Source organism: Nelumbo lutea, chromosome 1 (assembly GCF_056320005.1).
Source record: "Nelumbo lutea isolate HS-2025 chromosome 1, American lotus-T2T, whole genome shotgun sequence".
Taxonomy (NCBI): domain Eukaryota; kingdom Viridiplantae; phylum Streptophyta; class Magnoliopsida; order Proteales; family Nelumbonaceae; genus Nelumbo; species Nelumbo lutea.
The window spans coordinates 117,464,854-117,479,085 of record NC_142684.1 but is presented as its reverse complement, the minus strand read 5'-3'; the positions used below and the strand labels follow the sequence as shown (position 1 = coordinate 117,479,085).

The 14,232-nt window shown below is 34.6% G+C and overlaps 1 protein-coding gene across 2 annotated transcripts; it reads right to left on the bottom strand.

Annotated features, from left to right (window-relative positions):
• Positions 1–1,562: 1,562 nt before the first annotated feature.
• CHR1 (chromatin remodeling 1) lies at positions 1,563–10,762 on the bottom strand. 2 transcript variants are annotated; one of them, XM_088980468.1, is made up of 16 exons: positions 10,594–10,762; positions 10,373–10,456; positions 9,652–9,930; positions 9,470–9,559; positions 7,773–8,119; positions 7,499–7,688; positions 7,191–7,366; positions 6,484–6,553; positions 6,202–6,391; positions 5,498–5,593; positions 5,317–5,411; positions 5,107–5,226; positions 3,445–3,564; positions 3,262–3,360; positions 3,065–3,175; positions 1,563–2,171 (listed from the first exon to the last, which is right to left on the bottom strand). In XM_088980468.1, exons 2-16 carry the CDS (start codon positions 10,439–10,441, stop codon positions 1,956–1,958), a joined length of 2,268 nt encoding a protein of 755 aa, XP_088836594.1. In that variant the 5' UTR covers positions 10,442–10,456; positions 10,594–10,762; the 3' UTR covers positions 1,563–1,955. The 2 variants fall into 2 exon arrangements, with proteins under 2 accessions (XP_088836594.1, XP_088836590.1); XM_088980464.1 differs by having other exon boundaries at positions 10,584–10,759.
• Positions 10,763–14,232: the final 3,470 nt, after the last annotated feature.

Below are 14,232 nucleotides of genomic sequence, written 5' to 3'. Positions count from 1 at the left end.
AATTACTATTAATTACAGTTTAAAAATCAATTAGTTACAGTTTAAAAATAATTAGTGTTAATTACTTTTAATTAAAAAATAATTACTATTAATTATATTACTATTAATTAATAAATACATTATTTCTAAAAAATAATATTTATTAATACTGCTTTTCAGCAAACACTGTAATTATTAAAATACTTAATTGTTAATAATATTGTAATTATTAAATTACTGTAGTTATTGAAAAAATTATAATTAATGTTAAATACAGTTAAAAATAATTACTGTTAATTAACTGTATAATGCACTGTTAATTTAAAACACTGTATAATAAATATATTATACTGTATGATGCACTATTAATTAATACTATTTTTTAATAAATATTGTTAATTATTTAAAAATACTGTAATTACTAAAAATATTGTTAATTAATAAATACATTATTGTTAATAAATATAGTTAATTGTAATTTATTACAGTTTAAAAAATAATTACTGTTAATTAATAAATGCATTATTTTTTTAATGTATTTATAGTAATTTATTAAAATACGGTAATTATCAAAATACTGTTAATTATTAAAATAATTTAGTTATATTTTTCAAATACTGTTAATGAATAACATACCGTTTTTAATAAATATAGTATTTTAATAAATTTTGTTAATTAATAAAAATACTTTAATTATAAAATATACAGTATTTATTAAAAATATTGTTATTACTGAAAACACCGCATTTATTAAAAATACGGTTAACTACTTAATACTTGTAATTAGTAAATACTGTTGATTATTGTTAATTACTGTTAATGAATTAACAGTAATCAATTATGTTGTATTAACAATAATTAATTCATTAAAAGTAATTAACGGTAATTAATTATTGTTAATGTTATTCAACATTAACTTTGTTGACGTTAATTATTGTTAATGTTAATCAGCATTAAATTTGTTGACGTTAATTGTTGTTAATGTTAATCAACATTAATTATTGTAATTAACCGTGTAATGCATGGTTGGTGCGAACCGTCCGTAACACGATTCAGGTTCGGACGTACCCGATATTCTATCGAAAACGGGTCGCAAAAAAATCGTTTTCGTTGTCTTCTTCACCCAATTGTTGGAACGGGTTCTGTGACAACCCGGTTAATTTTTTTCTATTTTTTATTTCTTTTTTTTTCTGTTTTCTCTACTTTTTAATGAGTTGATTTTATTTTTGATACTCAGCATCAGAAAAACACTTAATTAATAATGCACCCAATAATGCAAAAAATATAAAAAAACCTAATCAAATCTGTTTTTCACCAAAAAAACACCCAATTCGTACCTGGTCTGAGCAAGCAAAATAATGCTGACATACTTTTCCAAGCTAAATCACGTATGCTCGAGTGAATTCGAATCTGAGACCTAAATAAAGTCAGATTGAAAAAAGAGACATGGCAGGGCATATATATATATACACACCCAAACCGAGCACCGAGAAGAGAGACATCGCATTCAGATTCGACATCAGACAGACGCCACCTGTTAAGAGGAAACAAGAATCGCAACAGCGCATTCCGGAGATTCTACGTACCAGCAAATTACTAATAGAATTTTCCAGGCAATCAAGGATCTAGAAACAGCGAAATGATAACAAGCTATCAAATACTTCTGTCTGCCTATTATCTCGGGCAATGCATCAACTAATTAAATTGGGGTCCCTTCAAATGGGAATTTCTACATCCTAACCACAAACAGGAAAGCACCCAACAAAAAAGGAACCCCATCATAAAATCAGCTCTCACCTGAGAGCCTTTTACAGCCTTCTCTGACATGTACAAAATAGGAAGGCCTCTGCAAGCTTTTTCTACTCGAAATAAAATTTCTGGTCTACTAAATACAAAATTTCTGCAGGGACAGTGAGACGTCCTAAATGCAGACTAAAATGTATGACCATAGTTGGAACCCAATTGCAAGGTATCTGTCAACTATTCAGTGTAGACAGCATGCCCCCAGTCTTATTTGCTATCACCACCTCCCAACCAGGGCCTTTAAGGGGATAAGCATCACCAGCAGATGAGTCGTCTCCAATCAGGTCACTCCGGTCCAATACCCTCTGAAGATTTTCATCACTGATGTCTGTTTGAATCATCTTATCTTCAGCATCTTCTTCATCCCGCAAAAGAGCCAATAGATCTTCCTGAAATATATGCAATTGTGTTACCATTACCAAAAAGGTCACCTGTGATGCAATTGTGTTACCATTACCGAAATATATGCAATAGACCACAGCCTCATTTCAGAATAGATCTGGCAAATTACATATTGCTTTGGTAACTTGTCACCTGTGATGGAGATATCATAACAAATTTTGATGATTTATCAACCAATTATTACCATTTACTGCTCTTGTGAATGAAATCAAATAAATGTAGTGTTTGTGATAGGTTTTAGAACTTCAGATACAAGTGTGAACTATGATGCAAACGTCAAGCACCTCCAGAACTGCTTCGATTGATCATAATAGTTGACTGGAAACCAAATTCTATAATCACCAACAGAAACTAACCTGATTCTAACCATGAATTAAAAGATAACAAATTACCATTAATTCAATTTCTCAATTAGGTCCCTTTTTCAACCCATTGAATAGAAGATGTCAACCTCTCCATGTTGGTGTCATCAACTTAAAATATTAAGTTAATAATTTATGGTAAACCAAATCTATTGTTTGTAATGAACCCTTTCTATGTTTAGTAAATTCATTTCTCCTTTTTCAGAGAAGGTTTAGATTATTCTAGAATCAAGGAAGCTTATGTTCTTCCCTTTGCACCGGTTACAGAATGGGTATCAAAGTATAGTTCACTTATAAACAAACATCTTATTAGATAAGTCTTAAGAGTTGGATACTTCATTTTACAAGGACCCTGACATACGATGTTTCTTATTAACCCATTAGATTGGTGTCAGAGGGGAGCCATGTTAATATATGGTAGGGAATGAGTGACACATAGAACACAGTAGGGCATATAATCCCTTGAGAATCTTTATACCCAGATTATAATGGATAGGAATCACAACAGAAATACAAACCTCAAAGACCTCCAAAGGATTAGACTTGGTTCTTTCTTGTTGGAACTGCCCTTTCCCAATAACCACATGTTCAAGCTTCAGCTTACCAAAAGCTCTCTTCAGTATACGACCCTGGAACAAGAAATACCCTCAGCATCTTCCACAAAGATCTGAAAATAAGTATAGAAACCATTAAAAAAAGTCCAAGGATGACGTACTTCTACTGACTGGGCTGTCGCAAGTCTGTAGACATGAACAGGACGGGTTTGCCCAATCCTGTGGCATCTATCCATGGCCTGCAAATCCATTTGAGGGTTCTGGATAGCACATTCAATATCCCAAGTTAGTTCAATACACAGAAATCCCAATAGCTAGAAGATTATGCAAGAAAATGGCTTTACCCAATCACTATCATAGAGTATGCAGGTATCAGCAGCCGTGAGATTGATTCCCAGTCCACCAGCCCTGGTGCTGAGAAGAAATATTCTAACATTGCTGTTTACATCATTGAACTCCTGAATCTGTTTATGCAAATACAAAAAAAAAATACCGTTAAATATATGCCTTTTTTCTTCAATATTATTTTTGTACATCAACGTTAATCAGAACCATGAAGATCATGTTTTAAATGTTAAACAACAAACTGTAGGGAACTCCATGCAGAAAATTTACATGCACATAACAGGAAGAAATGGAACCAATGGTTCACCTTGTTCACAAGTTGATCAAATAATCTTAACCATTCATGTTGTTAACTTTTCCCAAAAGTTCAGTTACACTGCCTAACCAAAGTGCAAAACTCCCAATATAGGAAACTTCATAGAAACAGAGAAACACATGAAAGTGATCAGTGTGGCCCCCAACAGATACTATCTTTACAGCAGGATAAATTAGAAATAAGCTTCGTCCAAGGAACCAAGGAGTACCTCCAATAGATGACAGATTAATGGACCAACTGATGATTTGATCATGTGTAATATTTTTTTTATCAACATTTGATCATGCATAACAATGAGAGCACAAATTACCAGAAATATTTTTTTTCTGGTAACACTCTGATGAATGCTTAGTACTACAAGAATGTCAATTAAGAAAGAAACAAAGATCTAAAAGCAAGCAGTAAGGCCCTGGATATTATAGAATGAAGGGGCAGAATTAATTTAGTTGAGAGTAAATGGTGGTATAAGAATCTGCTGAAAACAAGCAATGTTATCAGACTCTGATGCAGTGTTTAGGAAACCAGCCCGGTTGAACCATGACTTGAGACCCTGACCAGTTAGGCCACACCCCAATAACTGCATTTGCTAAAAACCCAGTGAAACCAGCTGACCAGCCGGTTTGACCAGAAAACCCGGTGAACCAGTGCCAGTTTCATGAAACTGCCCAGGTTGACAAGTCATAAATAATTGAAATTTTAAAACATGGTTAACAAGACTTGAACCCATGACCTCTTGTTTTCATATACTACTTATTACTTAATTACCACTAATCCACCTCTTTACTTATGTCAGTTAATGACTCTTTGACCAGTGAACCTCTCCCTTCTCCGGTTCTATGCCTGGTCCGCTGAACATTGCTCAGATCAAACCGGATGATCTGACTGTTTAGATCATGACCCAGTAGTGTCTACAGTTTTTAGGAACCCTGGGTTTGGATTTTCTAGAAACCCAGTAAACTTGCATTAGATAAACGAGTTTTAGTAAGCCAAACAGTTACTTGCTTTTTTAAGTCTGTAAATGAAACATCACCTTTCATCTTGGTACATCAATCCTAAATTGAAGACGAGTAAAGAGAAACCTCCTAACCCAATAAGAGTTTTAGGAGGGCTTTCTAGTCTTTACAACCATAAATTGAGTTGCAATGATTTCTTGATCCACACTGATAAAAAAAAAAGATTTCTCGAGCCACCACTGACAGTACTAATGAGGAACTGCCACAACCTAACCACAGTTGACCCACTAACCACCCAGGACCCACAGTTCCTTTTGCAGGTCAACAAATGATACGAATGCTCCCGATAAATCCATCTAATTCACAAATTCTTTTAAAATGATAAGAGGTACCTGTCTTTTTCTTTCATCCAGTTTCACACCGCCATCAATCCTACAAACCTCAAGCCCTTTCTCACTAAAGTAGTAGTCAATTAAATCCAAAACCTTTGTCCACTGAGAGAAGATCAGAACCTGAAATAGAACCCAAGTTGTACAGGTGAGCTAAAAGATCAAATAACATATTGAAAGGACAAAACCAAAAATATAATAAAATAAACACACTTTGTGTTTGCGAGCGAGTAGTTGCTCCAATAGTCTATCCAGCAAGCGAAACTTTCCACACTGCTCCACTAACTGTTCAATGGGTGGATACAAGTCTATAGGGGAAACAAATGAGAAAGTTGAATTATGTTGGCACTTTAAAGAACTGAATGGAGATGATACAAAGTTGCAAGATACATACACGATCCATCAAAAGCTGATTCCAAGAGATCAGGGTGATTGCAATTCTTTCGAAGTTGAACCATCAAATTGTTCAGTTTTCCTTTCATACCACGCCCTGCATTTTCAAAATGTGTCCATCAGCAATAAAAGAACATCACCAGATCCCATAAAGGGGTCCAAATCACGCCATGAGCATTTTTAATGGAAAAAAACGCTAGATGCTGTATGGTAGCTATGTGTATCAATTCATATGTGTATATCGGCCTGATATAATGCAATACTCAATATGAATAACTCAAGGGATACGCCCTTGTTCGCAGCTATCCTGTACCCATACCCTCCGATACCGATACAATACAGCTGATACGGGGCATATCGTATCGATATTTTAATCCTTGCTTGTATATCCCCTGTTTCCCAACTTAAACTTTAGTCCAAGATCACATGCTTTAAAAGTTGGTTCTAGAATCTAGAACGCTTTATCTAGCCTGGAAATGACATTTTAACTTCAGCTTGCAGACCCCAATGCATGCCCAGAATCCTAATCAGCAAAGCAGTTGCCTAGCCAACCTTTGACAACTCTGGTTTTGATCCTGCAGCACTTGGAAAGGCTGCAAGTATGACCAACAGCTACCTTATATTTCCTCTCTACATAGTTATTTTCATTAAAGTCCTTCATTTTCTGGATGATGCTAATTTGTGCATGCAAAGAAAGTCTCTTACTGTCATCTGCTTTCTCTTGTAAATAATTCTCCAATGTTCTATTGACCAAATGATCCTGGATGTTCTTCTGGTGTTCAGTCATGTTGACATATAAAATGATTTCCTTTTTTCGAGGAAGCATCTGCTCAACATCTGACTTCAATCTTCGAAGAAGAAATGGACGCAATATAGCATGGAGTTTTGACACAACCTGGATGTAATTGAATTTTTTCAGAACATTACACATGCAATAGACACTACAATACAAGATAGAATTTTAACACCAGTTGCAAAAAGTCATACTTGAAGTCTTCTCTTCTCATCTAGTTCTTCTTGTTCAGCTTCATTGCTGCACTTCCCTGACAGATCAAACCTAATAAATACAAAACCACATAAAAGTTAAGACAGTTTTCACACCATAGGACCAGAAGGAAAGAACTAGGAAAAACTCATGACGTTTAAATTAGTTTCAATGAATATCCTTCAGAAATTCATACAGAGCCCCAATTGTATAATAGGCATGCAACCAAATGAACACAGCACCAATGCCAAATGATCTTGAATTACCTAAACTACAGTGATCAAAATTAATCTTTATCAAGTCTATGGTTGGAGGAATCTAGGTTCTTTGTCAGGTTTGATTTTCCTCTTTTTTTGATAAGATAGTAGTGGTATAGTTTGGTTTTCCTCATTACATCATTAATAACATTTTTATCAGATTAATCCTTAATAACGTTCCTATTGAAGAATGTCTATATAGATAAAAGCATCCATTAATGTTATACAAATATGACCTGAACATTCTTTAGTGAGATATTTGTCAAAGCATAATTGAATGATATGTGGATGCAGTTCCACTATTCTAGTTTATAATTGTTAAAAAAAGTAAAGATATTCAATTTGCATAGGAGGTAACAGTTATAATTCATTCAAAGGTCATCAGTTATTGTCAACATAAAAGAATGAATATGAATCATAATATAGAAGAATACAATAAGAATGATATTTACCATGACTCAAACTCTTCATGTGATGAGAAAATATCAGGCAAAATGAAGTTCAATAGTGACCATAGCTCAGCCAAGTTATTTTGCAGAGGTGTTCCAGTTAGTAGAAGCTTATTCTCAACATTCAAGAACTTCAACTCTTTGATTAATTTGCAATTTGTATTTTTCAGACGATGCCCCTTCAAGAAAGGCAATTGTGGTAAGATAGAGAAACATCAAATGATTGCCACAGATTAATGATTTAATATAGTACAAATGAACAAAAAAAATGAAAGAACAATAAAACCAAACATTGTGACTTGACTCCATACCTCATCAACCACAAGGTATTTCCAACTGTAATGGCTCAAATATCTTCTTGCATCATTCAAAGCAACCTCATAAGAAGTAACAATGATTGGGAATTTTGGCCCAATTGCCTTGGGCATGTACTTCTTCCTTATCTCCTGCCTTTCTTCCTTGTTGCCATGGTAAATTACCGCACTCATTGAGGGAGCAAACCTTTAAAAGAACAAAATAGATTTCCCAAAACAAAGAAATTTTGGAGTTGTATAATTAATAGGAAAATCAAGAAGTTAAGTTTACCTTGAAATTTCATTTACCCAATTAGAGAGAGTAGAAAGAGGAGCTATTACTAAGTAAGGCCCATCTAAGCCCTTCCCCTTCAAATGAGCAAGAAAACCAATGGTCTGAATCGTTTTGCCAAGCCCCATTTGATCTGCCAGGATCCCATTGAGTCCATTCTGCCATAAAGAAATCAACCATTTCACACCTTTGATTTGGTAAGGCTTTAGTTTTCCACCAGTCAACAATGGTACAAGTTCAGCCTGCTCTTTCTCAGCTCTCTCCTCCTCAGTGAGGTTGGCATCCTCAGGAGCCATGCCTTCTTGAGATCGTGTTAGCATGGCAGCAACTGCTTTCTTGGCTTTCCTCTAAGGAGCATCACCAGAAGGAGGCATATTATTATAAGCATGTAGCAGTAACAAATGCAAATAAATTAAGAAAACCAGAGCATGAAGAATATATATGCACTGAATAGAAAGAACACAACGTCACAAAAGAAACAAGTGAATAAAACTAGATAGTAACCCATTCCCTAATAAGGCTTCAGCTGCAACTGTCTTGGAGGACCAATCAAGATATAAAACAATGCCAAGGGGGCAAATGACTGCAAACATAAGTATATAGTAGCCCGAAGAACAAGTAATATGTTTTTCCAATGTCATAATATGGATGGAAGTACTCAAACCCCATCATTCTAATGCCTAATATTATTGCTGATTCTTATTTATGAGATAGGGAAAGCAGTCACTAACATCTTTATCCAGAATAAAGTTATGAATTAGTTGAGACATAAATGACTATTTGTTGACCAATTTTGAAGAAAACCATATGTGCAGTTTTGGTGATCCCAGGCGCAATTCAGATTGTTGATCAGGGAACAAGAGATGCATATTCCTGCCTGATCAATCGCCTTTTACTCAAATTATTTGACAATATTGAGAAAATAAGATTCTTCTTAGTGTATTTTCAGAATATTTTACCAAAAGATACCATATATATTCAAGTTTTAATTAACAATTAGTCAAGTTTTCTCTGTGATGGCTTTGATAATTAGTTTCTTTTATGCTTCCATTAAGCTATTATTTAGCATTTATTATTTAGCTGACTTATTTTAAGACCCTGGTTACAATAACAAGCTGTATCTGTAAGGCAGAATCCCTTATTTTTGGTTCTTTTAAAATAACCTTTTATCCTACATATTATCCAAAGCTATTGAGCATATTGTTCTATCATCTAGGTATCAAAAAGGCATCACCTGGGGCATTCTTTCCCAACGAAGGCTGAAACGCCTAGTCATTGCCTAGTAGTTTTGACTGCATTGCTCTACTCAGTTCAATGACAGCTGACTATGTCAATGTGGGAAAAAATGTCGACATCCCACTCACAACCGCCCCCTCCCCCCCCCCTAAATATATATATATATATATATATATAAAGGACAAGTAAATAAATCACCAGACAGCCTACCCTTTTCCTTCTCTATTCTCTTCAGCTTCTCATTCCTTCTCTCAGATTTCATTGATTTGGGTTACAAAACCATGATTTGCATGTCCTCACACTCACAAGAAACTTTGATGCATGTATACAATTAAAAGCATTTCTACATGTGAACAGCCAGATACGTAAAAGAGGATAATGGGGAAAATGAAACAGAATATAGATCATGTTGCAACAATATGAACGATAAATATTGCACAAATACCATAATGACAGCTTACATTGTTGTATTGACTCACTGCCTTCCTCTTTGCACCACGACCCCTTTTCTTCCCTTTGGAATTTTCTTGATTCTGATCCTCCTCTACATTCTAGGATAAGGAAATAGCATAACAATTTAAGTGGCATAAAAGAAAATGACTTAGACATAATATCTGATTCGGATAAGTGCTCAAGGGATTACAAATGTGATGTCCTCCATCTTTTCCAATAGGAACTCTGAGTATAATTGAGTCTGAGTCAGGAGCTCGTCCAATTTGGTGAACTGTGTATCATTCATTACCGGAGCCTCCGCATCCCTTTTTTCTCTCTCATATTCCTCCTCCTTGAACCGAGCTTCCTGTAACATCTCTTCCTCCTTGGCCATTGCTCTTGATATAAGGGAAGAGTCTCCATTTTTTGCCTCAAAAGACAAAATGTCATCATCCTCTGATCCGACTCTGGCTTCCTCCTTACAAATCCCCTGTTCATTAGATAATAAAATAAATTTTAAAATAATGAGAAATAATGTAAAGTAGACACAATAAAATCAACTTGTTTTCAAGTTTACGGGAAAGAAAGGCATGAAACCGTTTAGCTACAATACTAAGAAAATGAAATATTTTGAGCTGAAACGCAAGCAAACAAGCAGCATACCCTTAACAAAAAACAACAAAAAATGCGCATATGAACACAACTAGCGTAAACTCGGGTATGCACATAGAAACACAGAAACATTTATGTTGATACAACTTCTATTGAATCGAGAAAAGTGGACTTTAGAATGTTACCAACTGACAGAGACTCGATCTATTTGAAACAACTGACACTACCAAAGCAGCAGGAAATAAAAAAAAAAAATACATGGAAACGAAATAAACAAAATTTTGAAAGAAATGCCTTGAGAAGGGAAAGCATGATAAAACCTCGTCTTCTAGCACGGAAGTCGGAGAGTCGGCAGCTCCCTCGTTCTTGGTCTCATTCTCGGCCATCATTTCGTACCGTGATTCCTGAAAGTTGACGAAACCAGAACAGTGGATAAGATCTCAGTAAACCAATACTAGACAGCAGCAGAAGAAATAGAACTGAATGTATGAACAAACTAGGGTTTTTCGCTTTGAAGTTTTTTGCTCTTACAAGAACATACAATAAATGGAAGCAAAGCTCGAATTTTCTCAACGACTAGAACGAGAGTGAGAGAAACTATGGTTCCAAAATCCAAACAAATTCTTCAACGACGGGAAGATGAAGAGGCAGAGAAGGAAGCAAGTGAGACCGCGAGGGCCAAGAGAGAATAGAAAGAGGTAGAGGAGAGAGAGAATGACAAGGGACAGAAGTCTTGTAAGTGGCAGATTTGGCGGGAAAACGGAGTATTCTAAATGCCCTTTGATGTGGACAAAATTACAAATTTACAACTCAATTTCCCGGTTGAGTGGTTGTCTGGTTCCGGTAATGTACGGAAGGAATATGGTCGTAGTATTGTCGGGTTAACGAACGGACGAGACGAATAATCCATATCCATCCCATCTGTTGCTCCAAGCGGGTCGTAATCAGGTCGATACCATGCACGGCCGAGTCCAACTCCGTTTACCATCACCTCGGACCGAATCCAATCCGGATCCATTATCAAGTTTGAATCGGAGTCGTATTTGAACCGAACCCGACTTCTTGTGTTTATAATGAATAAAAAAGTTAAAAACTACTTATAAAATTAAGGCTGTATTGGTTTGCAATGTAAAACTCCATCGATGGAGTTCAACACCGATGGTTTAAAATCTCTCAACCGTTGTGCCTTGAAAAGTGTGATTGTTATGTAATGCTACATCGATTTCATAGTTGATGTGAAATTCTATTACATCATCCAAACACCAACAAATTTAAATCGGAAGGGGAGTTTTACACAGATCTTGATTTATTACAAACAAACATCGACAAAAATAAATCAATGGCATCGACAAAAATAAATCAATGGTAGAGTTTTACATCGATATTGATTTACACCGCAAATGCAGTCTAAAGCATTATAGTGTTTCAATTGTGTTTATAATTGAAATGGCACAATGGGATATATTTGCATATTTCTTTCATAAATGTTGAAGGAAGGTTTTTTCCAAGCAAAAGCATGAGGGAGGTTCAAGTAATTTTAGGTATAAAAAATAGCTGCAAACCTTACATAATTGTACATAATGTTTATATATACATAATTACATTACATATATATAACATTTTAATCATATTTGAACTATAGGATATTATATTGGATTAAGTCCACATCTCGTTCAATTATTAATTGGACCTAATTCCAAACATCCATGTTCGAGATAATTGAATTCAATGTTTAATCAAGTATAAAGATTTCAAAGTCCAATTATCACACTTCGAGTTGATCATAATTTTGGGCCTATGGCATATAGTACCAAAATTTTAATTATTTATAATATTTTAAATTTATTGGTGTATAATAAATACATGGAATATAAGTCAAAACTAGGCCAACTTGGCTAGACTTTGGACCTATAACACAAAAATTAAGGCATGACCTCTAGATCCCAATAGATGTGTGAAAATGTATAGAAAAAGAAAGATTGTTATAACAAACCAAGTTATTTAAAAAGATGGTAAAAGAAAAAAAAAAAAAAAGATATGCTTAATGATTGGATAATAGTAGTACAATGCCTATAACAAAAGTGGCATATAATGTGCAAGTATGATATTAAGGATGTGCATGATGGTCTCCTTGAAAGACAAAAAGGGAGTAGGGCTTAGGTAAAGGTTGCATGTTAAAAGTTATGGGTGTGCCTTGGTCTTTGAGGAGATCTGGGGAGTCTCTGATGATAATAATGATGATGATCATGATCATGATCATGATCCCTAGAGATCGTGCTTTGTTTCCTTTTATATAGAGGATTTTAATGCTATAAGGAAAATGATAAAAAATGAAACATTTACTATTAGGACAGGGGATCTTTGTTCTCATGCCAATTATTAAGGGAGCACCATTGAGGTTTCACTACACATCCAACAAGATTATTCAATGACAAAGTTTCCTTTCTCCTAAGGATTATCCCGTGGCACGTGTAGGCTACATCCCCTCATGGGTTCCCCAATGGCCACATGTCAATGACAAAGTTTATGTCTGACTAGCATGTTCAAACGTCTATTTTACTCATTTTTGAGGCACCTCATCACAGCTTGTTCTGACAAGAATGGACGTCAATCACCTATAAGCGAGTGTTATTGGTATCGGGGGCTATCCACCATTCGTTACAACATGGTTCATCATTGGACATTCATCACAAGGTGTTGGTAGTATATTGGGTTCATCCCAAACTTGCAATGTCATTTTATGTCCATCACAAGTCTCACGTGATGCTCATTGTTCATCATAGGTCTTAGATGGCCCTTTGTGCTCATTGCATGTCATATGAGCAAGGTTCAAGGTATCGATATCAGAGCATTCCTAATACACCCCTACAGGGGGTGTTTCGGGTTGGCAAGTGGTTCAGGGGGGTAGATGAGCCTTAAACCGACCCCTTTAAACCAAATTTGGAAAAAAAAGAGTACTGATATAGACTGAGACGCCCTACCAGCGTATTGCCCTGTATCGATACTTTGAACCTTGCCTATGAGGCATTTTTTGCCCATCACAAGTCTTGGGTGGCTCTCTGTGCTCATCGCAAGTGTATGGGTGGGGGTGCAAATGGATTGGATCATGATCCGATCTGATCCAATACGATTATAAAATGGGTTAGATTCGGACTACCCTTTATTGGATCTTTGGATCGGGTAATTAAATACGATTATAAAATGGGTCATATTCATATCACCCATATTCGACATGAGAAGATCCGATCCAATATACATTATATGTTTATAAATATAATATATAATACATATATGTTATTTATTTATTTATAAATACAATTTTTATATTATATTTTTATAACTTTGTTGTATTGTTTATTTTTTTATAAATAATATAACATGTATATGTATGATGAAAATAATTAAAAAAATACTTGCATTTTTTTGTTTTTTACTTTACTTAAATTATTATATTTTTTATATTGTAATAATTTATTAATTTTAAAGAAAACAAGTTAGATTGGATCATATCCGAATATCTAACTTATCTATATGATTCAAATTCAAATCGAGTCCTATCAGATCCGATTGAGTCTGACATGAACAATGTTGTGTTGGATCCATATATACCCCGATTTGAATTCGACCCAATCTATTTGCATCCCTATGTGTAAGCCTTCTATCATTTTGACAAAGTGTATTCATGCCATTATAGATGTGTCTGTGTTGGGATTTCTCCATGTGGTTCTCCTTTTACATTATCTTCATAGTCCCAACTATGGTAAAGTACATGTACTTATACAATGTTGTACTAACTATCAACAATCAAATTCATGAGCCACATTATAAAACTTTAGGAGAAAATAATTAAAACAAATATTACAACTTGAAATAGGTGTATTAAATAACTAATTTTGTTTTTGTGCCAGGGAGATCAACTATTGAGAGCTACATAAGAAAGTGGTATAGAATATATATATAACATAATTAGGGATATATATGAAAAGGCAACGACCAGTGTTAGAATATTAGCAATAGAAACTTTAGATTTTACAATTGTGATGGATCTTCACTAAGGTTTAGTACTTTGCCCTTATATATCTACACTATCATAAATGAATTGACTAAACGTATTCAATAATAAGTTTTATGGTGCATGTTGTTTGTGGATGGCATTGTTTTAATAATAGGGATGATCATT

What these genes read in the sequence shown, in the direction of transcription:
- CHR1 (XM_088980468.1), bottom strand. Translation starts at nt 10,441, where the DNA reads ATGATGGCCGAGAATGAGACCAAGAACGAGGGAGCTGCCGACTCTCCG. An exon ending in CAGTGAGTCAATACAACAAT is followed by an intron (nt 8,120 to 9,469) that starts GTAAGCTGTCAT and finishes GATGCTCCTTAG; the next exon opens with AGGAAAGCCAAGAAAGCAGT. An exon ending in TACTCGCTCGCAAACACAAA is followed by an intron (nt 5,227 to 5,316) that starts GTGTGTTTATTT and finishes GTTCTATTTCAG; the next exon opens with GTTCTGATCTTCTCTCAGTG.